Raw genomic sequence first — 24,124 nt, forward strand, 5'->3', positions numbered from 1 at the left:
TCTACTCTCTAACATGAGACGAAAAAGTTTTAACCGTCTAAGGGTAAAAAAAAAAAAAATCTAGCTTGGGCCAATTTTAAACTTAGCACAACCTTATTACTATTTACTGAACCCAAAAGAAATACAAAAATACAGCCTTATTTTAAACACAGCCCAACTCCATCATTTTCCCGTCATTACACAAATACTTCGTATAAACTTTTTTTTTTTTTATAGTTAATTTCCCCCAATTTTTTTTTTGATAAACGGCGATATTGAAGCTCGATATCAATGGCGACTGAAATTGCCGAAGTTTGAAATTCCTCTTCTACAGTTCGAGTTGGATCCATAAATCTCTCTTTATTAGTTCGATTCCTCTTCAATACTTATCAATTCGTTCGGTTCCTCTTCAATATTTGTTTTGATTTTCAAGGTAACATCAGATTATTGCTTTGATTAATCTGGTCAAATTAGATGTTTAATTGTTGCTTCTGTTTGTTAATTCATTAGTCTGATGCAATTTGATTTCTGCGATTGTTGTAACGCGATTAATTATTGTTGCATTTTGCAAATTACGTATCATTGTCGCTTCTATTTCTTCAGTTGTATTGGGTTCGGATCGTTGTTCTTGAAAGTTGAATGTCGTAGTCGCCAAGTACTTTTTAATATGCTAGTTGTTACTGCATTTTTCTTCAATCTGCTAGTTGTTACTGCATTTTTCTTCAATCTGCTAGTTGTTACTGCATTTTTCTTCCATCTACACTGAATTACTGCGAATTTTAGGGTTTTGTGGTAAAGATTGTATGGGATAAGGGAGTATATTGGCTAGCTCTTGAAGTTTATCAACTTTCATTACTTTTCGTTCATCGTGATATTTGTACCAATTCAATTGAATTTATGCCTTTTGATTAATCTGGTCAAATTAGATGTTTAATTGTTGCTAGCTTGTATTGAATTCTGGATATATCATTGTTTTGCATTAGATTGGATTATTGATTGAGATTGGATGTATAAAAGTCTGGATGCAAAATTTCAAAGTCCTAACTAATGTGTTCAGTTTGCTGCTTGCTGCTGTGTTCTGTTTGCTGCTCTAGTTTGCTGTTCGATGAGTACTTTAACCATCTGAAAGCTTTATAATCTTTAATAACATGAAATTAGAAATATTATCGATGTAAAATGTGTATCAGTAAGTGTGCAAAAGTGAAATGGAAGAACATTTAGTAACAGAGGGAGCAATATTTTTCTAAATTTAACGATACATCTATGAAGTTCTTGGTAGAAATTGTGGGGATTTCTCCTGTCAATGTAAAAAATAACCAGTATACCCTCAATTAATGATACACCCCCCTCCACAATGATAGTGTTTGTCTTCTGTTTGTTTCTAGCTCAAAATTGAAAAAAAGAATTTTATTTTGTATTTCATTTTGGGGGTTTGTATCTATGACAATCACTTTGCATTCGGATTGTGCATGGCTTTAAATCCGAAAAATATTGCTCCCTCGGTAGAAATTGTGCATGGCACCGGTATCGCTATAAATAATATATTGCTGACATTAATATGAAGTAAAGCTGCTTCAATCTCTGTGAATTAGGTTGGTTCCCAGTAAAGGAAATCAAATCGTTGAGGTCATGAATTAGGAAATAAAACTCAAAGGGTTTTCAATTCAGCTTGAGGAAGTAAAATTCAAAGGGTTTTCAATTCAGCTTGAGGAAAAAAAATCTACTTCATAGAATTCTAAAAATTATACAAACAATAACATGGATTTAAGACTAATACCATGAACAAAGGGAAAATTTCCAGATATGTTTAACTTCATTGTTTAAGAATTTCTTTAAGTTGGCAAAATTAATCAGACCCAATTAAAATTAGTAAGAACAATAAAAACAATGAATTAAAAGTTTGAAAGTGAAAGAGGAATCAATTAATACCAATAAAAATGCCATGACACTCGTACAACTTCTAGAATATGGAATTGATTAAGGGGTAATTTTCCTCTGGTCATTTAAGCATACCATTTCTTCGGTCTGTCGAGATGGGATCGATCAATACTGCAAAGTTCCTACTTCATACGGAGGAATTAGCATAGAAGAGATATGGGGGCGGTTTACAATGACATAGAACCCCCACCCACATCCCCTATTTTTGTGTGAAGAAATGGTTAGAGCTTATTTCCCGGAGTTTATTTGATTTATTGTTTGATTTGAGGCTTACATTTTCTGTTTCTTTTCATTATCTTCCACAGGCTGCCAACTTGAAAAAAGAGAACAAAGTTTTTATCAATCATGAGGATATATGATGCATGCTTTGAGATATTGAAGATTCAGAAACTTCGACGAATTGTTTCATATACTGGGTTTTATGGTTTTGTAGCAGTATTGAGTTATGGTTATACCAACAACACGTAAGTCTAGCTTATATGTTTTGGTAAAATTAATGTTTTGTTCAATGTTGAACAATGATGTAATGAGAGATGACATGTCTATTGTGTTATGCGCGTTGCAGAACAAGAGCCGGATTCTCCAGAGGTGATCAATTTTACGCATCTTATCCTGCAGGAACAGAAATGCTAACAGACACAACGAAGGTGAACTGAAGTGTTCTCTTCTCCAATCACTTGCTTATTTATTTAAGGATTCATAATCTGACGCTTTCAAATTGTGTTCTGTAGTTGTATCTTTTCCCATCACTTGCTTATTATTTAAAGATTCATAATCTGATGCTTTCATATTGTGTTCTGTAGTTGTATAAAGCCGCGCTTGGCAATTGCTTTGAGGTGGAAGATTGGGGTCCGATTGAGTTTTCAATTATGGCAAAACATTTCGAGCGACAGGGGAAATCACCATATTCTTACCATGCTGTAAGTTCGTCTTTGGCACTTTAATCTTATGATATAACCGTACTTATGCTAAAGTGATTTCATCCGAAGATTGGAAACGTATTTGTGATAGACCGATGGTTTATTATCAAAAGTGGTCTTGTAGCTATATCACTCATAGACCTGTTCAACGGGCGGGGGGCCATTAGTAGTCCGAGTCCAGCCCGTTTTAAACAGGGTTAAGCCCTTTCCCTTTACTTCTATAAAGGGATTTCATCCGATGATTGGAAACGTATTTGTGATAGACTGATGGTTTATTATCAAAAGTGGTCTTGTAGCTATATCACTCATAGACCTGTTCAACGGGCGGGGGGCCATTAATAGTCCGAGTCCAGCCCGTTTTAAACAGGGTTAAGCCCTTTCCCTTTACTTCTATAAAGGGATTTCATCCGAAGATTGGAAACGTATTTGTGATAGACTGATGGTTTATTATCAAAAGTGGTCTTGTAGCTATATCACTCATAGACCTGTTCAACGGGTGGGGGGCCATTAATAGTCCGAGTCCAGCCCGTTTTAAACAGGGTTAAGCCCTTTCCCTTTACTTCTATAAAAGAGCTGGGATATGAAAGGGTTGAGTTTTAATGGGTTGTTAGGGGGCGTTTGGTTCGCGTAGTAGTATGGGTTTGGAATCAGGAATGAACCCATGGTGGTATGGGGTTGAAACTTGATTCCTAATATCATGTGTTTGGTTATATAAGGAATGACTATTTTTCTTTTATTTTGAAACCTAAAAGTTTGGTATGAGCCATACCCACCTCCCCCCTTGAGTTTCTAAACCCCATACCTTGTGGGGTTGAGGTATAGGTTTAGAAAATGAATTTTTCTAAACCAAACACAAGGTATGGGTTTTGATCATTCCAAACTCATACCTCATACCAAAAATCCGTAAACCAAACGCCCCTACACAAGGTATGGGTTTTGGTCAATAAAAGGGGTAGGTTGAGCCCTTACAGGGTTATATTTAATAAACTTAATGGGTCCCAATAAAATCAATGGTTATGATTTTCCTTTTCTTTTTTTTGCAAAAGACCGTTTAAATTTACATTAATTATTTGGTCAATAAAATCAATGGTTCTGATATAATAATAGATATGTACGGTCTTGATTGAACGGTTGTAGTAACTAGTAATGACTACCAAATTATTGTAGCTATTGTAAAATTTTCCTATAATAATATATGTATGAAGTTTTGTTATTTTTTTTATTGATAAGGAAGGGCTAAGAGCCTAAGAGTGGTTTATAATTTGAGAGATAGGGCTGACTGAACAGGGCTATGGGCTTCGGCCCGTTGAACAAGTCTATTTAATATTGCGTTAACTCTTTAATCTTCTGTGACAACAGCAATACATGGCTCATCTTCTTTCACACGGGCAACTCGATGGGAGTGGATAAATAGGAGGAACCATGGCCTCCCAGAAGTTTAACGAAGATAAAGCCAATAACTGATGAAGGATTCTACAATTATGGTGTATGATCATATGTTTGGAGAATTTTGGTGTTTTTGTCTCAGGATGAAGTACTCATTTTGAGCTACACAACTGATGGTAATGAATGATGGCTGTGGGTCGGGCTGGATTGGGTTTCGGGCCATGTGCCTGAAGGGCAAGTCCCATTCTGCATAGGGGCCGGGTTGGGCAGAAAATTTCAAAACAAGGTCCACGTGCTGAGCCGGGTTGGACCGCCGTGCCTAAAGCCTAATTTTAAAATTTGTGTGCTTTATCCAGCCGAACCTTGTCATGCTTTATCCTGTCGAGCTTTGTCGTGCTTTTTCCAAAAAATTGCGGCCCAGACCTGACTCACAACTACATCCTTGTGCTAGGCCGTGTTTCTTACGTGATGCCCGACCCGATCTACAACCATCTTACTGATGAACTAATGACTAATTTATATGTGGGGAGCAACATTTGGTTATTTTTTTTGTCAAATTGATCTTCATAGTAATGTAACTTTGTCAAATAGATCGAGCGCTACGATAAATGTTGATCTCGAAGATATGTCAATTATATACAAGCATTGTCTTTGTATGTTGCTTCAGTTCCATCTCTAACTTCTAAAAACCATATAAATTTCAACATTTCAATTCCAGAAATTAAATTCCTATCGTTTTAGTATTTGAACTGAATTTTACGTTTTCAAGCGCAACCTATCTATACCTAGTCTATAAAAAAGAAAATCATAGACCATTAGATGGCACGTGTCACTCATCTTTTATAAATCGGTTTTTTCATGAAATGCCCCTGGGGTTTGCAATAATGCACCAAATACCCCTGCGCGTTTCAAAATTCATAGAATACCCCTATTTTTTCAAAACTGTTCACCAAATACCCCTATTATGACTTTCCGTTAGTCCTCCGTTAAGTCATGTTTAAAATTCATAATACACCTACATATAAAGTTTTTGCATAGTATACACCTATTTATAAAGTTGTTTGCACCAAATACCCAAACTGCTTTTAAACTGCAGAATTTGAATCTAACGGCTATTTTGCATTTCTAATTTTCCTAGCAAAGTAACAATGAAGTAGAGCAGTTTGTAACAAATTTCCATTAATAAACAGAAGAAGTTTGCAATGCACACCAACTTTAATTAACCATTAGACACTCAGTTTCAAATTCAAGTACTTAGAAGAGATAGAACAAGTATTAATTGTAAGTTAAATAAGACATAATATACAAATGGCTACTGCCGCAGTAACTGGTAGTACATAAATTAATTGTAAGTTAAATTAGGCTTTATTTTTCTTATACAACATGAGCAAACTCTTAATACAGAATACGGTATAAGTAGATATATGTCAGCCCTCGTTGCATCTATATCTAAAACTCGCTTTTTCCCACTCGCCCACCAAAAGTGTTTAACAAGAAATACAAATTACATAAGCTTCCTTCAGTGCCTTATGATATGTATCTATTGCCAAAGAGGACTCAGAGTTCTCTTACAACTGATCCTTCTTTCTTGACCCGCCTTCTCCATACCACCTTCCTATAAGAAGTAAGTAAGTTGCTCATTTCTTGACCCTCCTTCTCCATAGAGCTCCTTCCACTGCTTTAGTTCGTTCAGTACTGCACCCTCATAAGCAAAACTATCAGAAACTGCAGTACAGGAAGTGCAAAGTTGTAAGATTTAACATTTTATATAGTGTTTGAAATAAATTTTCAAGTTCATATTCTTGGATTTTACAATTCATTACTTGATTCTTTGCTTGCCTCAGATCCTCCATGTTTAGAGGCCTCAAAATAACCAATTAAACCTCTGAATAAACAAACATTAATACGAACTCCTGATAACTCACAAGTAAATTACTAATTAGGCTTAATCCACAATCCACAATATCAATATTAAGGGATCTGTAGATAACAAATTCATTTCTGGAATCTATCATTAAAAGGAAGGAAAAATAGACAAAATCAAATTATCATGTTAAATTGAATTAAATTTCCACAAAAATTCATCTCAAAGTAACACAACCCAAAAATCTCATTCTCAAAAACTAAACTTCAAATTTCCAATAATCCCACCAATCTCAATAAATATACAAAATAATAAAAGCAATTTGCATCTCAAGTACCCCTAAATTTTTTATTCCCTGCAAATTTGCAACCACAATTACAAACGCGAAACCAAGAGAAAGAGAAAAAAGAGAGATTAGCAGAGAATTGACCATCTGGATCGAATTGAAAATGAAGGGAGATGTTCTTGGAGGTTTCAACCCACCAAACAGGACCCACTTCTTCAACCTTCTGCAACTTCTCGGGTTCCTTCCTCTTCTTGGAGTTTGCGGAATTGGCCAGCCTTCAACCTTCGTCGGCGACAATGGTGGATTCGTCGGACTTCCCACCACTTGCACCACCAAATCACTGGAAGAAGATCAATGGCTGTTGATGAATTGGGGGTGAGATCGAACCCTCATGGAGCCTTGTGTTTCTGAGTAATTTGAGGTGAATCTGCCATTGATGAATTGGGGGTGAGATCGAAATCGTTTCAAATATCCCCTTTTTGTCCCGAATTCACCCAAAGAACACCCAGATTTTGTAGCGTTTGAGTAGAATTCAAGGAAGAAGAACAGGGGAGATGAGAGAGAAAGCGAAGAAGATTGAGATTCTTTTTTTTTTTTTGATTTTCTTTAGGGTTTTTCATCCTTAATAGCCCCAAATATGAATTAAGGGTAGAATGGTAAAACACAGCTAACGGCAGGCTAACGTCCGTTAAGTACAGGTGCATTTAATGAACAGTACGGAAAAATAGGGGTATTCTATGAATTTTGAAACGCGCAGGGGTATTTGGTGCATTATTGCAAACCCCAGGGGCATTTCATGAAAAAACCGTTTATAAATCATTAGATGACACGTGTCACCCCATCTTTCGTCCATAATTTTCTTTTTTCCAGTTTTTTAGTTTGAAGCATGTATTTGTTTACCTGTAGTATTTGAACTGAATTTCATCGTTTTAGTATTTGAACTGAATTTTATGTTTCCAAACGCAACTTATTATCTTTTACAAGTACTCCCTCCGTCCCGGAATACTCGACCCGGTTTGACCGGCACAGAGTTTAAGAGACTTGAATTAACTTTTTTAATTTAATAGGTAGTAGTTGATAGTGGGGTATTATTTTAATGTAGTTAGTGGAAAATGTGTAAATGGGTGAGGTTGAAGGAGAGTAGGGGTTGAATTTTTAATTATTTTTTGTATGGAGTAAGGATAGGTGGGTTAATAGGGGTGGAGTGAGAAATAATATAATATTGTTAGAATATTTCCTTTTTTTAGAAACATGTCAAGTATTAAGGGACGGTCCAATAAGGAAAACATGTCAAATATTCCGGGACAGAGGGAGTATGTATTTGTTCACTTGAAGTATTTGAACTGAATTTCATCGTTTTAGTATTTGAAAAATGAATTTTTACGTTTCCAAACGCAACCTATTGTCTTTTACAAGTATGTATTCGTTCAATTTGTAGTTTGAATTGGCACTCCTGAAACCAAACAAGTTGATTACAGAACAACTACTCCGTATAACGCAAGACTTTCTCCCATTTGATTAATTACTTGACGCAATATGGAGTATATCCTATCTGTCCGAAACTAATAGTCATATTTCGTATTTACTTTTAGATGGGTGAAACCCACACGTGTCAGTTGGAGTAAGTGGGCCACATATTTATTTTTAGATTTTCTATTACTCCATCCGTCCCGGAATACTCGACCCGGTTTGACCGGCACAGAGTTTAAGGGACTTGAATTGACTTATTTAATTTAATAGGTAGTAGTTGATAGTGGGGTATTATTTTAATGTAGTTAGAGGGAAATGTGTAAAGGAATGGGGTTGGGGGAGAGTAGGGGTTGAATTTTTAATTATTTTTTGTATGGAGTAGGTGAGCTAATAGGGGTGGAGTGAGAAATAATATAATATTGTTAGAATATTTCCATTTTTAGAAACAGGTCAAGTATTAAGGGACGGCCCGATAAGGAAAACAGGTCAAGTATTCCGGGACGGAGGGAGTAATTGGTTAAAAATAACGGTGTCTGAGTGCAGGCCGGCCTTGTGTGCTCGTGTCGGGCTCATACCAAAATTCTAAAATGGTAATATGGTATCCATTATCCATTATCCATATATGCATGGCCCATAGTCTATCGATGTGTCTTTCGTGACATGGATAACGGGCTTACAACGGGCTTTTACCGTGTCGAACCCATTTTGTGCCGAGCTCTGACAGCTTACGTGCCGCCCGACCCATGCCTAGCTCCATTTGTAATACAAATGCACCAGATTGTTTCGGGTTAGCTTCTTACAAATTACAACCACATCCTCTTCTCTCAAAGATTTCTTGCATTATCAGCAAAATCAAAATCTAAACCAGTATTTTGATCACATAATACGCCAACGTATTTTAAGAAGTAAAAACCAAAGACAATTCAGCAAAAAGGTTCCTTATTGTGAAGTTTTACCAAATATCATTAAAAGTTTAAAGGTAGAAATCTGAGTCACATAATACTCCATATATGTTCAGATAAATTTAGGAAAAATAAGTTAAAATTAGGTGAGATCATAACTGCATGACCCTCATGTAATCATCTAGGCGCGGCATTCACCTAATAACGACGGCTCCCGCCTTTGAAATGAATAAAGAAACAATGCACCAAGACTAAGCTGTTTAATTCCATCAAACTTTCACTCTAACCAAGGCTCACAAGACTTTAGGGACAACTTGAAGAAGCAAACACCAAGACTAAGTTGTATGCACCGAGCCCATATCGAGCCGAGCTCGAGCCAAGCTCGGTTTTCAAGGCTCGACGAGCTTCCAGCTCGAGCCGACCCTCAAGTCATCCTTATCGAGCTTAGCCAAGCTCGGTCTCATCTCGGCTCATTAACACCCCTAGGTGAGCCAACCATGTTCGTTTTTTTCACCCTAAAGTAGATACAACGGAGAGGAAAAAGGGTTCATCACAAGGAATAGTGATACCCATTTCATGTTTGAATCCATACTCTTCTTCACTTTGTCGAAGAAGAGCCTTGAACTCGGGGTGAGCCAACCATGTTACAGGAATGATATATCGAATTCGATGTTGTCCTACATAAACAACAAAATGGCCTTTTGGAACATCTTGAATAAGTTCATCTTCACTCTCCCCAACAAAGCTTGAACATCTTCTAAGGATTTTTTTGAGGGCCAAGGCTTGATGGGGTTGTCTATTTGAGGTCCTCTTCAAAGCCATGAAAAAGTACAGGCTTGTTTAAGGGGAAGGATGAACTTAATAAATAAGTTGTATTGCTTGAGGAGGGCTAAAAGAGTATTTATATTAGGAGATTGACAAAGCAAGATGTGGGTCAAAGGGCTTGATGATGACAAACATGTAGCTAAAGGACTACGATGACAAATGGGAACACGATGGAATAATACTTGACAATAGAGATGGCCAATGGGTCGGGTCTGACCAGAAAACCCCAACACAACCCATAGTGGGGCATGTGGGTGGGACCCACTTATGACCCATGACACAACCCGTCCAACTCATATATTTTTTTGATGTGTCGTGGGTCGAGTTTTTCCTACACATCCCATTTTAACCTAACCCATCGGACCTGACACAACTCAGCATGGCACAACCGACCCACCCGTACCCGCCATCCTAATTTAAACTGTTTTGTATGTTTAAAATGCTAATAAAATCTAATTTTATTGTTTAAATATACATTAACCATATTTACATGAGTATATCAATAACATGATATCCTAATTTAAACTGTTTTGTATGTTTAAAATGCTAATAAAATCTAATTTTATTGTTTAAATATACATTAACCATATTTACATGAGTATATCAATAACATGAAAAGTAATTAATTTAAGTTCATATAAAATTTGTAACTTTTTAACGATTAAATAACCGTCCAAACCCATCTGGACCACATTAGCTCCTAAAACTCGTCTAAATCCACCAAACCTACCTGACCCATCAGAGTCACACCAGGCCCCAAAACCTGTAGTAACCCATCGGACCCACACAACCCATCACGTACCGTGTGTTCATTTTTTCTGACACAACCCACGACTCGACCAACCCCGAGTTTAACTGAGGCGGGTCGTGTGTCAATCATCCCCAACCCACGATCCACCAAACCCACCCATGACCCACCAAACCCGCCACGTTGGCCATCTCTACTTGACGAAGGTGCAAAAGGGAGACTACTACTCAAAAGCTAAAGCTTATCAATCAACAAAAGGCATGTTTTCTTTGGTAATACCCTCCCAATAAGCTAACTAACAAGCAAAGACATGCTATTCTTGTCAGTTGTCACTAAACTACCCTACAAAAACAGACCAAAAGGACCACAAAGAAGGTCATTGTAAGTCTTAATTAGCCTAGGAAATTCTTTGTTCTGCTCTACCATCTCCAAAACTGTTTATTTCTCTTTCATCTATAACTCTTGAGATGACCCCACAGCCTAATATCCATAGATAAAACAAAGAGAGTTGGATAAGATAATCAAACTCAAATACAGACAAGAATTTAACAAAACAAGATACAATAAACATGATTTATAACAAGTTAACAACCCCATGTGGCCATGGAGGAAAAATGATTTGGGAGAACAAGAAAAAGACAAAACATGGAATACCAATCATCTTAAAACTTGTATGGATAAGCATGTTGTTTAGCTTAGGCCTCTTGGGTTGTGAAGGGTTACTAGAGGCAGCCAAATTGCCACATTGGTATATAAATAAGGGTATTTTGACTTTACAACGATATATTCCCTGAACTTGCTAACGGTTTGACTTTTGCGCTATTCATATATTAACTTTGACCAAAATTTCTACTTAAATATAAAAATCAAATGTTATTGTGTAATATTTTGTTGGATTCGTGTTAATGTAAACTTTTTCAAATATCAATTTTTTAATTTTTTTAAAAAATATGTAATTGTATATAATTACGGTCAAACTAGTGTTTTAGCAAATGTGACAATCAAACTGTTGCAAGTATTCATTGCAAGTATTCAGGACAGAGGGAATACTAGTATTGGTACTTACAAACAACTAAAGATGGCTGTGGGCCGGGCCGGGCCGAAGCCCGACCCGACCCGGCACGAAAAAAGCACGGCCCGGCACGAGCACGCAAAAAGCACGGCCCGGCACGGGCACGAAGCCGTGGGCCGGGCCCGGGCCTTAATTTTTTGGAAAAAGCACGACAAGACACGGCACGACTCGACCCGGCACGACAAAGCACGTTAAATTTAGTCAAATTAGCTTTAGGCACGTGGGCCCGGCCAGACACGGCACGAAAGCACGTGGCTTGGGCCGGGCCTGGGCCTTATTTTTAACTTTTCGGCACAGCACGAAACAACGTGGACCCGCACGATTAGGCCCACGGCCCTGTGGACTCGGCATGAAGCCCGGCCCGCCCCAGCCCACAGCCATCTTTACAGACAACATCACTAGGATAGCATATGGGTATAACCATGTTATAAATGTTCACATGAAATGAGATACCATACTGAAACCATAATCATGTATCAGCTGAGAGTGAGACTGTCAATAGAAGTTTCATTGTGCATGCAAGCCTATATGAACAGATACACTACTTCAGCAATGAAGAAAACCAACACACTTAACGCGTCAAAAATAGCTAATGCAATACGAGAGAGAAGAGATTAAACTTTGGCAATGAGTAGCTTAGGAATTAGTAAAGTACCTATTATCTGTTGCACTCATTCCACTCGATTGAGATGTCTCGATACAAGCTTCTGGTGGCTCTTCAGGATTCCATAAGCAATCACTCGATTACCTCCAAACACTATAGATGAACAACAACAGACAATATATATTATACAACCAGAACAAAACTATGCTTTGCAGAATGGTTAGAAACTGAAGAAGGCATAAAAACTGAAATTACTGCAGAAGCACTTAAAAATAAACAAGAATTAGGCTAATCTCAGGAGGGATATACACAAAAATTGCTAGTATGTTTATCACATACAAAATAATTAAATAAGACAAAAAAAAAAAAAAAACAAGCAAAAGACACACCTTAATGCAGTAAAAAACAGCTTACTCAGTAAGAACCTTAGGTCTTCTGACCTGCGATTATCATCCAATTCAAACTTCTGCTGCTGTCAAAAAATTCATACTACAGTTGTCTTGCTTGTTGCAGAGAGAGGAGCAAAAAAATACAAGAAAATTCATAATCGAGTTTTCATAAACCTTCGACCATTCCCCATCAAAGCAGCTTAGGGGAGAGGTGTGGATAAGTCAAGGAAAAAGAAGAGAACAAAAGCTGATTAATTTATATGTAGACATGAAAGTAAGTGAAAACGTAAGAACCACATTAATGTGCCCAAATATCACTTCCAGAATATACAATTTACAAAGCCCTCAATTCACATGAAAAGAAAATTCATGTTAAGCTATGAATTTGACGTTGTTACATTTTACCACATACATCAGCAATCCTTTCAAGCTCAAAAAAGCTGCTAGGGCAGCTATTTCTTCTAAGTCAGCTAATACATTTAAAAGGCAGAGGCAGGATCCGCAGTCCCGGATGAGCCCTCCACCATACTCATTTGTCTTCTTAGCTTGACAATATGGGCTTGTACCTATCACGAAACAGAAAGGTGCCATAAATGAAAAATGTCAATCAGAAGGAAATACCCAAAATAGGATTTCTATAGTGAAATGAATAGATTTACAGTCATAAGATTTGCATCTTGGTTTAAGAAAATGAGCAACAGGTTTGAGCATGTGCAAGCAGTTAAATAACATGTTCGTAAATGCATAATCAATGGACAAATGAGCAATGTATATATACGTACTATATCATACACCCAAGCGCACACGTGCAGGCCTACACACATAATGTGCATGCGCATCATCAAACACACAGTCACACACACACACACACACGCGCGAACACACACACACACACAATAATTTATATGCATGTGTATAATGCGTTCTTGAAAGTCAAAAGTTTGGAACTTGCAATGATGTGTGGCCATTTATGGACTTATGCTCTACTTATCATATGTGAGGTGGTGTCATACCATAGAGTCTAACTAAGACATCCTCTTAATTATCGAGGTTATGCATGAAGAAAATGTTTTACTTAGGTGCGTAATATACGGATATACCAAGCAACTCAAAGTCATCAAGAATTACCAAGACACCCTAGTGACTTTTCCTATAAGATCCCTCTCATTATTTGAAGTTTTGAACTCAGAAGGAATGAAATAATATGTTATTTAGCTTGTGATAGTGGGCAAAGGGATGGTTTATGTGCCCCAAAGTACCCAACCTCATCACCCTGTAGTCTCCTATTGTCAATCCAATCCTTGCAGAAAATATGACGATTATTGTTTGAACTTTGAACATTGAACATTGTCATTACTTTTTTCTAACAATAGTTTCTCAACATGTTGTATCGAAACCAGAAGAAAAAAAAAAGAAGCTCAACTCAAAACCCAACAATATGATTGCAGAATCCACCTCTTACCATAAAAGAGAAAGGCATCCATAAAACAAGCTAACCACCCCACAAATGAAAAAAAAGGATGAAGTTTTAACCAAGCACTAATTTAGAGATTATCATTCACACATTCCTACCATCGTTACCAATGTCAATCCCACATTAAGAAAAACTACAAAATTGAAGTTCATTTGGAAACTAGATGATTGCAACTACCTGTTGACGAGCTGCAGCAAGTTTCAGCAATTCATCAGCTTCCGAAAAATTCATGAACCAATGGCCTAGTGGGTGATCTTTCATGCTCCCTCTGCGCTCTTCAGTAGAAGCTATGTCATTAAAATAAACCGACAAATCAAGTTCACAAAAAGTAAATCCACGATAAAAACAAAGACGGAAGAAGAACCACATCATACCCGAAGATGGCAACTCCAAACCTGCAGGAAGCCGAGGCACAACAACAGCAGGGTGATTCTGTACACGAGCAAGAAACTGTTCCGAAGGGTCAGGAAAAACAACTTCATCATATGTTTCCATAACAACGGGCTTCTTGGTAGACTGTGGACCATTCTGTTCTAAAGGGTATAGCTTCAAATGGTGAAATCTGTACAAAATTTACACTCAGTGAGAAAACCACTCTTCATTGCCACACTTGACTTAAACACAGTAAAACCAAAGAAATCAAAGAGATTTTACTCACACGTCCAACTTCCGATCACCGGCATCACTGTGGAAGTAGAGTGAAATGGCAATCTCAAATTCACCCCAACCGCATTCAGACAACTCGAAAGGCGGAGAATCAACAACTCTTATAGGATTATTGAAACTGGGATGGAGTTGAAAAACAACACGCTTTACTACAACACTCAGATCTTCATTTGTTCCCCCACGAACATAGACAGTCCATCTATGCGATTGAGACCTTCACATACCATTCACCAAACAAAAAAAACACAAACTTTCACTCAGGCATTTCATCAAACACTTGGTGGGAAATAACAAATACATACCATTCACAAAAAGACACAAAATTTCACTTACACATTTCATCAAACACTTGGTGTGTAATAACAAAATCGAAACACCATACAAAAGAGAAGCAAAACTCACTCAGTCGCCTTCCTACCAAGCCAAAATGCAATGGTTCCATAAACAATTGGCACGGAAATTTCGACATCCTTGACTCTTCGACTCAAATTCTTGCCATAACCCATTGATTGAAAGGTAATAAGGCGTCAGATAAACAATAGAAAAATGCATGGAACCCAAAAAAACACAAATAGAATTGGGGAAATTCGAAAAGCATTACTAAGTAGGATTACCTTATTTTCTCTCTCCTCTGGAGAATTTTCAGGTTTATTGATCGGTGAGGCTGTAGCTTCGGGGCGATTGGAATCATCCTTTGGGGCAGAAGGTGGTGTTTGGGTCATTGCAATTGGAAATACGGAGTAAAAGGTTTCTTCTGTATGATGAAATCAAATTACTCGTATAATCGTATGTTGGAAAGAGACCACCCCCATACACCTTGATTAAGGGCGGGTTCGGCAGTGGCGTTTGAGGTAGCGAGTAACGTTTTGATCTAATTAAGACGTTACTTGTAAAATTTGTAACTGTTTTGACAAGGTAGGTAGCGCCGTAGCGATAGAGGTAGCATTTGGGTAGTTTTTGTCAAACGTTAAAATTAGTAGCTTTTAAGGTAGCGGGTAACTTTTGACAAATTTATAATAAAGTTTAAACTGTAGTCTACCTTTTATTTTATTTTAGAATATCAACCGCTACTCTTACCGAACACGCATATTAGTTAGTCGTTACTTTGACAGCTAACCGCTTACCGCTACCTGCTACTCTAACCGCCACCCGCTACTCAATCGCTAACGCTACCCGCTACCGCTAATTTTGCCGAACAGGTTAAGAATGAAGAGATTTAGGTTTTGTATACAATAGGTTTTAGGTTGAATTTTCCCGCCCCTATTTATAATTTGTATTGTCTCTATGGCTCATTGGCATCAAAAAAACCATACGCCACGATTGGTTAACTTCGGTCCGATAAAAGTTCTATGAATATTTGCTTAACAAAACTATTTTATTAATAAAAAAAGGTGTGCCACATATATTAAATTATTTATTGAAATACTTCTTCCGTTCTTTTTTAGTTGACACAGTTTGAGTTTTGACGCCATTTATATAATCGTCTCATTGTTTAGAATTATAATATTATTTTTTATAATTTTTACTCATTAAATAAAAGATATCGATGATTGAAATTTGAAATATTACATTGACAAACGTGATAAAATATAATTTCTCCGTCTTTTAAAATGCACATTTTGGGTTGAGCACCAACATTAAGATAGCAAGTAAATATTCAAAATATGACATTGGGAAAGTGTGAGAAATGCAATGTTTCAATGGAAAGTGCGAAAAGTTTAGTATGCCAATGATTTTAAATAATTAAACAATCATTTGCATGATTTTTGACAGAATATTAAGGTCATTTATAATACAATATAAAATGAATGATCATAAACGTAAATATTAAAATAGGACACTAGAAACGGAAAGCGTAAAGAATAAAAAGGGACGGATGGAGTATTGCACATAAAATGATCATAATGATATTGTCAAATTGATAACTAAAGAGAGTAACATAAACCGGTTTTTCATGAGATGATTCTAAGTTTTGAAAAAAAATTCCAAATACTCGGGTTTCAAAAATCGTCAAATACCCCTATTTCAAAATTTAATACACAAAATACCTTATTGACATCATCAACCTCGTAAGCAACCAATTCACATCTAATTAACCCACCCATTACCCTTAATTAACTTAACTCCTAATTAATCACTAATTGATTTAACTATTTTCTTTTTTCTTCTTTTTCCTATTTTCTCTCCCCCCTCCCCCCCTATTATCCTCGTTCATGGCCGCCATGACTATATTAGTACGGTGCAGCCTTAACGCTTGACCAAATCCCCTCAACCACCGGTGCAGCCTTACAGCCCACAAACCACTAACCCCGAAACACCCACCCAAAAACCAATGCACCACCCGAAAATCGACCACCACCCACCCGAAGTCAACTAATACCCTTGACTGGCGCCGCCCAACAAACCAATATATCTTCTTCCTTCTCCTCTCTCCATCACCACCATCCCACCAACCATGGCCCATCTCGATCCACGACGTTGCCGCCAACACCAACACCGCGCCACCTTCCTTCCCCTTCCCTCATCGCGAACCCCCATTGACGGCACACCTTCCTTTCCTCGTTGTTTCGATTCACAAAAAATAGTACACAAACTTTTTTGCAATCCCCCATAAAACAAAATCACAAACTCTATTTGGTTATTTCACCTAAATAGATCAAGAACAATAACTAAAATCCAGAAAAACATACCAATTGAAAGACAAAAAAAGGGTAGCAAACGAGAGTGAGAAACAACATTGGGGATTTTTGCATTGATTGAACAAATAATCCATTACATTTGGTTACAACAGCCGATTCACTAAATAGTACAGTTCTTGCACCTCCTCCACCACCATCATGCTACATATAATGTAAAATCAAATCATATCAAACCCGGATTACCCGGTGCTTAGCTCTGCTCCGACCCGTCAATGGAGAAGCAAAGCAGCTGTACAATGGTACAGAATAAAGAAAGAAACCAACCCACGCAAATTGGGTGACCCGTTTGGTGACCCGTGACCCGGCCCTAGATTATAGAAGCGTTCAGGGCCATCATCTTGCATTGTTCATTCATTGCTAATAGCTGTGCTTCTTTCTTGTCTAATAAAGCATGCATCCTCACATTTTCTTCCATCAATTTCTGTACTTCGACTTCTTTTTGCATTTTCTCTCCCTCTAATTGGGTTGTTTTAGCAGCTAACCTGGTTTTGCAAGAAAGGAATTAAAGCACGCAAATATTATTATCAACTCAAAGTGACATTTAATTGCAAAATAAACGGGTGTTTGGAAGACGGGAATAGTAGAGTAAAAAATGAGTAGATTGAACAACAAATCCGCAATCATAGTGAATTAGTGAATCAACTTTGTTCAAACATGCTCATAAGAGGAGCACACTGAAAAGTAGATTTGCATTAGAACTATAGGCATTGTTTGGATATTAGCTGTTAGCGGCTAGTTGGTTTGACTAATTGTTAGCTGTTAGCTATTTGTATTAACTGGTTTGATTAGCTGATTGAATTAGTTGTTTGTGTAAAGTGTTTGGTAAATTACATGTTAGTGGTTAACTATTTAATGTGTAAAATGACATTGACATAAAATGATAAAATGATATAGGTTGATAAAGATTGAAATTTTATACTTCAATGTTAGGACAAAGCTTCCATGTGCAAGTTTTCTCCTTTTGCCTAGCGCCTTAGGTAGTTAGGTTTGTCTAAAACTTGTACTACGTCTATAATTAGGAAGGAATGAGACTGTGAGAGCAGCTGCAGGGCAGAGCTTGAGAATTCTTAGAACAAGTACTTCTGAAATACATCAAGAAAACTACTTTGGTAATTCACCAACTAGAAAACCAAACTTTGAGTCTTGAAATTCTTCAAATACCAACTATTGTTATTCTTTAGAAGAAGATTATCTCAAGGTATTTTCCCTTCATGTCTTAAATTAAAATCATGTAAAAGGTGGAAGTAAAAAAGTTTAGAAGTCTAAAAAACTGAGGTAATAAGCAGGATTTTTTGACACCAAAACGCCTTGTAATTTTATGTGTCATTTTTCATACATCAAAAGAGAAAACAAACAAATTGCCACAAAAAAAAAAAAAAGAGAACAAACAACTAATTTAACACACACATGCATAATACACATAAGTCATAACTAGTATCTAATACCGAGTATCTACAGAACAAATGTGCTAAACTGCTAATACAATTTGCTATCTGCTAAGCCATATCCTAATTGTTGAACATGACTAAAATAGACGAGTGGTGACATGGACTGACAACACAGCATTTCAGGATCATGCATTCTGAAAGACCCAAATAAAGTTCTTGCATGAAAAAAGGCATCATAAATTTTCCAAATAATTGTACAGGATGTAATACTCCATAAATATTGATCATGGTGGTTAGTTGTTACTGCAACTTGTGAGACAATCAAGAACATCCCAACAGTTATAAGGAAGATGCCTGTGCGCCTATACTCTGATCCTTCCATCTCAAAGTTGTCATGTAATCTTTTAAATGCCAGACATGTAAAGGCATAATGATTTAAAGAAGCACAATACAACATAAAGTGATACTGTTCTACTAAGACAGCAAGAATAAGCACGGCACAAGCTAAAACGTATAGGGGTATGTTGATTATCACAACAGTCACACAACAAGCCCAAGTGTAAGATGAAGAAAATATCATAAACTTGGTTAGGCAAAAGATCATGTTATAATTGCCTGACTCTATCAAGACCTATAATAAGAACATAAACATCAAAGCAAACAACCAAGATTAGACACTTCAACATGCCAGCCTTCTTTCCTCCCCTTATTTTCTGCTCTATATAGTGGAACAACCTAAATTTCCATGTAAAATCACACTGCTTCTATACTATGTAAATCAAATTTAATATGCAGCATGCAATCTACCCCTCTCCCTTAAGTACGCTTAGACACGAGTGAAATTGGAGAACGGAATAACAAGGTGAAGAGCAAGCTGCAAGAATAACAATTCAGAAGGAGTGTACATGCCAGTATAAAACAAAAAGGACCAAAGTGCCATTGTGTTATACTTCCTCTGCCCCGCTTTAACAGGGCACATGTTGTTAAGAACTAGCATCAACAATAAATCCTTAAAATAGTACGAATACTATGGGAAAAATCATAATTTAACTTACTAGATATGAGGAGTGCACAGTTATGATGGGACATCCCAAATAGAAATATGGCCTATAAAAGTGGAAAGTAGTTTCAGCCTTAAATAAAATCATCTACCAAGAAGGCAATTCTTTCTCATAATCATCAATATGGACTAAATCAAAATGGCTCTTAAAACCTTTTCGCTTCCTTTCCATGAAGTAGAAGATGGTCGTCCCGTTATCGCTTTTGGGTCAATTGGAAACAACCTCTCTGCAATTGCAGGGGTAAGGTTGCGTACGTCCGGCCCCCCCTTACCCCGCTTGTTGCGGGAGCCTCTTTGAGGCAATGGGGTAATGATAATGATAAATCATCAATATTGTAATTAACCTATAATCATCATATTGATGAAATGCTTGAATTCATAATGACAGCAACAATGAAAAAGGAGGCAAGAAACTTAGCATCTCTATGAAGCTTAATGAGGAAAAAAATTATTCAAAGTTCTTAACGTAAAGAATTGAACAAATACTAACCTTTCAAAGAGCTTTTCAATAGTTTGGAATTGTTTCTCAGACGAAATGAGCGTTTCTCTTACACTGATGAGGCTGCTGACATATGATTTCAGAGACTCAAAATCACGCTTTACACGAGAAAGTTCCTGCTCATTTTCTGCAGCTCTCTGTCTCTGCCTAGATGTCTCATCAACCAAGTCTTCAACTCGTTGTCGCAGCTCACTTAATATACAGTTAGTTCCAAAAGCAAATCTTTCCATTTCCTCCAGCTTCAAAGACATGTTTTCAAGTTGACTTTCCTTCTTCTTAATTTCTTCTTTACCAAAGTTGACTTTCTCCTTCTCAACAGCAGTTTCAGACTCTGCAATTAAAACCCTTTTAACTAGAGTTTCCATCACATTTGTAACCATATGCACGGAGTTTAGTAGATCGCATACATAGGCTCCATCTTTATCACGATCAAGACCACTTTGGTCACTAGTTCCTGTAGATGTTACATCACTAGGACCATCTAAGGACAAAATATCAGTATTTTTACACCAATTAGATAATGGAATTCCATCCCTGTCAACAAATCCTACCCCTGCCAACTTCTTTATCCCACAAGATGCTTGTGCTAAATGAGGAACAGCCATAGTTCGTGCTCTTGTCTTTAAATAGTTCAATAAAGTTGCCGCCGTTTTCACTCTCCGCAATAGAATATCCAATTCCTTGTCTGCATCCTCTTCAGACCCATCAATAGAGGCTTTTACCTCCATATATTTCACTTGTAATTCATCAACTTGAGATTCACATCTTTCCATCTCCTCCTTCCACAATGCATTTCTTTCACTTAACCGGGAATTCAAAACTGATAAGTCAGCATGTTCCTCCGCTGCCATTTCCTTTACCCAGTCCCACCGAATAGCCTCGGAAATTCTGAAGTCAGAAAATCATGAACAAATCAAGTCAGAGACGTTAAAAAACCCCATCTTTTTTCACTTAGGGTTTGTTTGGTTTGGTGTAAAACGTTTTCACTGTAAAATGATTTTTCATGTAAAACATTTTCCAAGGGAAAACACAATTTCAAACTAGTTTTCCTTTCTTTGGTTCCTTAAAAAAGGGAGAAGATGGCGAAAATTGAGGGGAAGAAGGGAGAGGGAGGTAAGGAGGAAAGGTGGAAAAGTGGTTTCCCTCCCTTTTAAATGGAAAAAGGTTTTTCCAAGTTTGAGGGAGTTATGGAAAATTGTTTTCCATCCCTTGCTTAACCAAACAACCTAAAATGTGAAAAGTGGAAAATCGTAACACCCTACCAAACAGAACCTTAGTTGGATAATAGGTACAATGTTGTCAAGCAATCACATCATGAGCAAAACACTAGTCACAAAATTGCATTCGAAGACAATGTTTAAACAAGTTGCAAACTCTATAAGTAGACAATGCCCATTATAAGTTTATAACAAGCCTAAATAAGCACACTTTTGAATCATTCTACAGGACATCTACACACATACACACAACATGAAATTGTATAAAGCACCATCTTACATTTTGCTATCACACGGAGGAAAGGCCATTTCGAACTTTTATAAATAGCAGAAGGTATGTTCGTAACTCGTAAGGGTAATGAAGTTCAAGCACAATAACTTAAAACTTCATTTGACACCATCTTATATCTTGCTACTAAACAAAAGAAAGGCTATTCCAAACTATAACCCACAATTATGTAAGTATAGGCATTCGGGCAATGAACCTCGAGCATGATAACTTAAAAGTTAAAACCCCATTTAACAACAGCTTGATCAGTGTACTATATACAACATTCATATGAAAAAACATAAACCTGATTCAAATTGTTCAATCAATAGTACAACTCTACTCTCAGCCTAGCTTATGAAATACCATTGCCTATATACAAGCTATGAACTAAAAACCTTAATTTCCACAAATTTGAGGAACTTTCAGAATCGAATACACCAACCACCAACGCCAAAAGCTTAGAACACCCAAATTAAAACAGATAAATCAACCACAAATAAATTCTCTGATTATTAAAAAAATAAATACAAAATTGAAATTAAAACAAATAAATTAGGAACCCAGATCAATTGAGAATCAGAAAGTAAAACCCTAAAATGCAACACATGATTAAAAAATCAAAAATGAAAAATCTACCTCCATAAACAGTATTGAAAAAAGCAGAAAGATCCAAGCTGCGAAAAAGGACAAGGGAAAAATAACAAACAGAAAACAAACAGAAATTACAAATTCAGGGTTTTTGATATAAAAAAAGGGGTAGAATGAGGCGTACCTTGAGGAGGAGAGAGAAACGGAAATGAAGAAGAGCCCTTTTGACGCACGCAGATTAACGGTTGATGAAAGTTAATAATTTGACTCAAGAAATCAAAAAAGAAGAAGAAGAATAAGAAGAAGAAGAAGAAAGATGATGAATTTGATGATGGGTTGTCTGGCCTTTGTTTGGAAGGAAGACAGGACACCGATTTGGTAAAGGTCACCCCCACACAGATAAATTGCGTAGCAAACCAGGAGAGAGAAAGAGAACTTTAGCTAGCGGTTATTAGCTTATCAGTTTTCACCTTCTCTTTCCCCCCTACAAAACACTACTCCCTCCGTCCCGAAATACTCGACCCGGTTTAACCGGCACAGAGTTTAAGGGACTTAAATTGACTTATTTAATTTAATAGGTAGTAGTTGATAGTGGGTATTATTTTAATGTAGTTAGTGGGAGGTGGGTTAAGAGGTGGGGTTGGGGGAGAGTAGGGGTTGAATTTTTAATTATTTTTTGTATGGAGTAGGGGGTAGGTGGGTTAATAGGGGTGGAGTGAGAAATAATATAATATTGTTAGAATATTTCCATTTTTAGAAACAGGTCAAGTATTAAGGGACGGCCCGATAAGGAAAACAGGTCAAGTATTCCGGGACGGAGGGAGTACTACCTTAGGGGTGTGCACAGGTCCAAAATCGGACTGAAACCGGTTGGATCAGTAGATCAGAATTTTTAATTTTCTTGGATCGAGGATCGGATCGGAATCATTCGGTCTGATCCGGTCCAAAATCGGAATTTTTCAGGTGTGGATCGGTTTGGACCTGTTTTATGATTTCTTTTGGCATTGATGTTTTCGATCGAACCGAAAAACCAGAATTGATGTTTTCCAAGGACCGGACCGAAATCCTTCGGTCCGGTCCGATCCGGTCCAAATTCCTGTCCGAACTGGACCATGCACACCCCTAACTACGCTGGTTCTTATGTTCCGTTCTATTTGACGTATTTTGTCTGAGCTTAAGCTCTATTCTCTTCTCTTTATTTTCACTTATTTCATATCTAATAAGATGAGATAAGATCAAATAAAGGTCAATAAATTCAGATAAGATAAGTTCATGGTCAATAAGATAAGATAAAATAATTCATAGCCAATAAGATAAGATAAGATCAGATAAAATAAGATAAGATAATAAGATATGGTAAATATTACTCCGAGGTAATTCTATAAGTTCCAATAAGATAATATAATACTATAAGATAAGATAACGGTCAATAAGTTGATATAAGAAATGATAAGATAAGTTCAGGGTCACTAAGATAAGACAAAATAAATAAAATAAGTTCAGAGCCAATATGATAAAATAAGTGAATTCAGGCATATTATTTAAACTTATCTGAACCTATTTGAATTTATCTTGACTTATTTAAACTTATATGAAGTTATTTAAATTTATATTCTAATATATTTGAACTTATTAATTTAATCTGGGAAAAAAAAAATATCTGAAATAAACTTATTTACCACAAATATGGCATAATAAAGTACTTCACTTATAAGGAAAACATAACTTACTTGAATGACAAATAATTAAATGTTTTTCAATAACATATAATTATTTAATAAGCAATTGTCGATTGATTCCACAATTAACAAAAATACATATTTTTTTTATTCATGTTAATTTATAATTGATTACAGGTTAATATATACTATAGGCCGGT

The 24,124-nt window shown here is 36.7% G+C and overlaps 4 protein-coding genes across 5 annotated transcripts; 1 reads left to right on the plus strand and 3 right to left on the minus strand.

The window, feature by feature from the left end:
- Positions 1 to 183: 183 nt before the first annotated feature.
- LOC110789730 (uncharacterized) lies at positions 184 to 4,889 on the plus strand. Its single transcript, XM_021994442.2, has 5 exons — positions 184 to 412; positions 2,223 to 2,381; positions 2,483 to 2,564; positions 2,721 to 2,837; positions 4,197 to 4,889. The coding sequence occupies exons 2-5, from the start codon at positions 2,263 to 2,265 to the stop codon at positions 4,245 to 4,247; spliced, it is 369 nt and encodes a 122-aa protein (XP_021850134.1). The 5' UTR covers positions 184 to 412; positions 2,223 to 2,262; the 3' UTR covers positions 4,248 to 4,889.
- Positions 4,890 to 8,782: 3,893 nt separating this feature from the next.
- Positions 8,783 to 9,625, minus strand: LOC110789706 (protein SMALL AUXIN UP-REGULATED RNA 10-like). The gene has a single exon (XM_021994411.2). It carries the CDS (start codon positions 9,565 to 9,567, stop codon positions 9,256 to 9,258), a length of 312 nt encoding a protein of 103 aa, XP_021850103.1. The 5' UTR covers positions 9,568 to 9,625; the 3' UTR covers positions 8,783 to 9,255.
- A 3,033-nt stretch (positions 9,626 to 12,658) lies between these two features.
- Positions 12,659 to 15,326, minus strand: LOC110789707 (transcription initiation factor TFIID subunit 14b). Of its 2 annotated transcripts, none has more exons than XM_021994413.2 (6): positions 15,138 to 15,326; positions 14,926 to 15,014; positions 14,516 to 14,737; positions 14,232 to 14,419; positions 14,035 to 14,132; positions 12,659 to 12,949 (listed from the first exon to the last, which is right to left on the minus strand). In XM_021994413.2, exons 1-6 carry the CDS (start codon positions 15,243 to 15,245, stop codon positions 12,863 to 12,865), a joined length of 792 nt encoding a protein of 263 aa, XP_021850105.1. In that variant the 5' UTR covers positions 15,246 to 15,326; the 3' UTR covers positions 12,659 to 12,862. The 2 variants fall into 2 exon arrangements, with proteins under 2 accessions (XP_021850105.1, XP_021850104.1); XM_021994412.2 differs by having other exon boundaries at positions 14,035 to 14,144; positions 15,138 to 15,323.
- A 1,922-nt stretch (positions 15,327 to 17,248) lies between these two features.
- LOC110789732 (uncharacterized) lies at positions 17,249 to 22,674 on the minus strand. Its single transcript, XM_021994443.2, has 3 exons — positions 22,430 to 22,674; positions 20,161 to 21,057; positions 17,249 to 17,704 (listed from the first exon to the last, which is right to left on the minus strand). Exons 2-3 carry the CDS (start codon positions 21,018 to 21,020, stop codon positions 17,530 to 17,532), a joined length of 1,035 nt encoding a protein of 344 aa, XP_021850135.2. The 5' UTR covers positions 21,021 to 21,057; positions 22,430 to 22,674; the 3' UTR covers positions 17,249 to 17,529.
- Positions 22,675 to 24,124: the final 1,450 nt, after the last annotated feature.

Source organism: Spinacia oleracea, chromosome 3, assembly GCF_020520425.1.
Source record: "Spinacia oleracea cultivar Varoflay chromosome 3, BTI_SOV_V1, whole genome shotgun sequence".
NCBI lineage: Eukaryota > Viridiplantae > Streptophyta > Magnoliopsida > Caryophyllales > Amaranthaceae > Spinacia > Spinacia oleracea.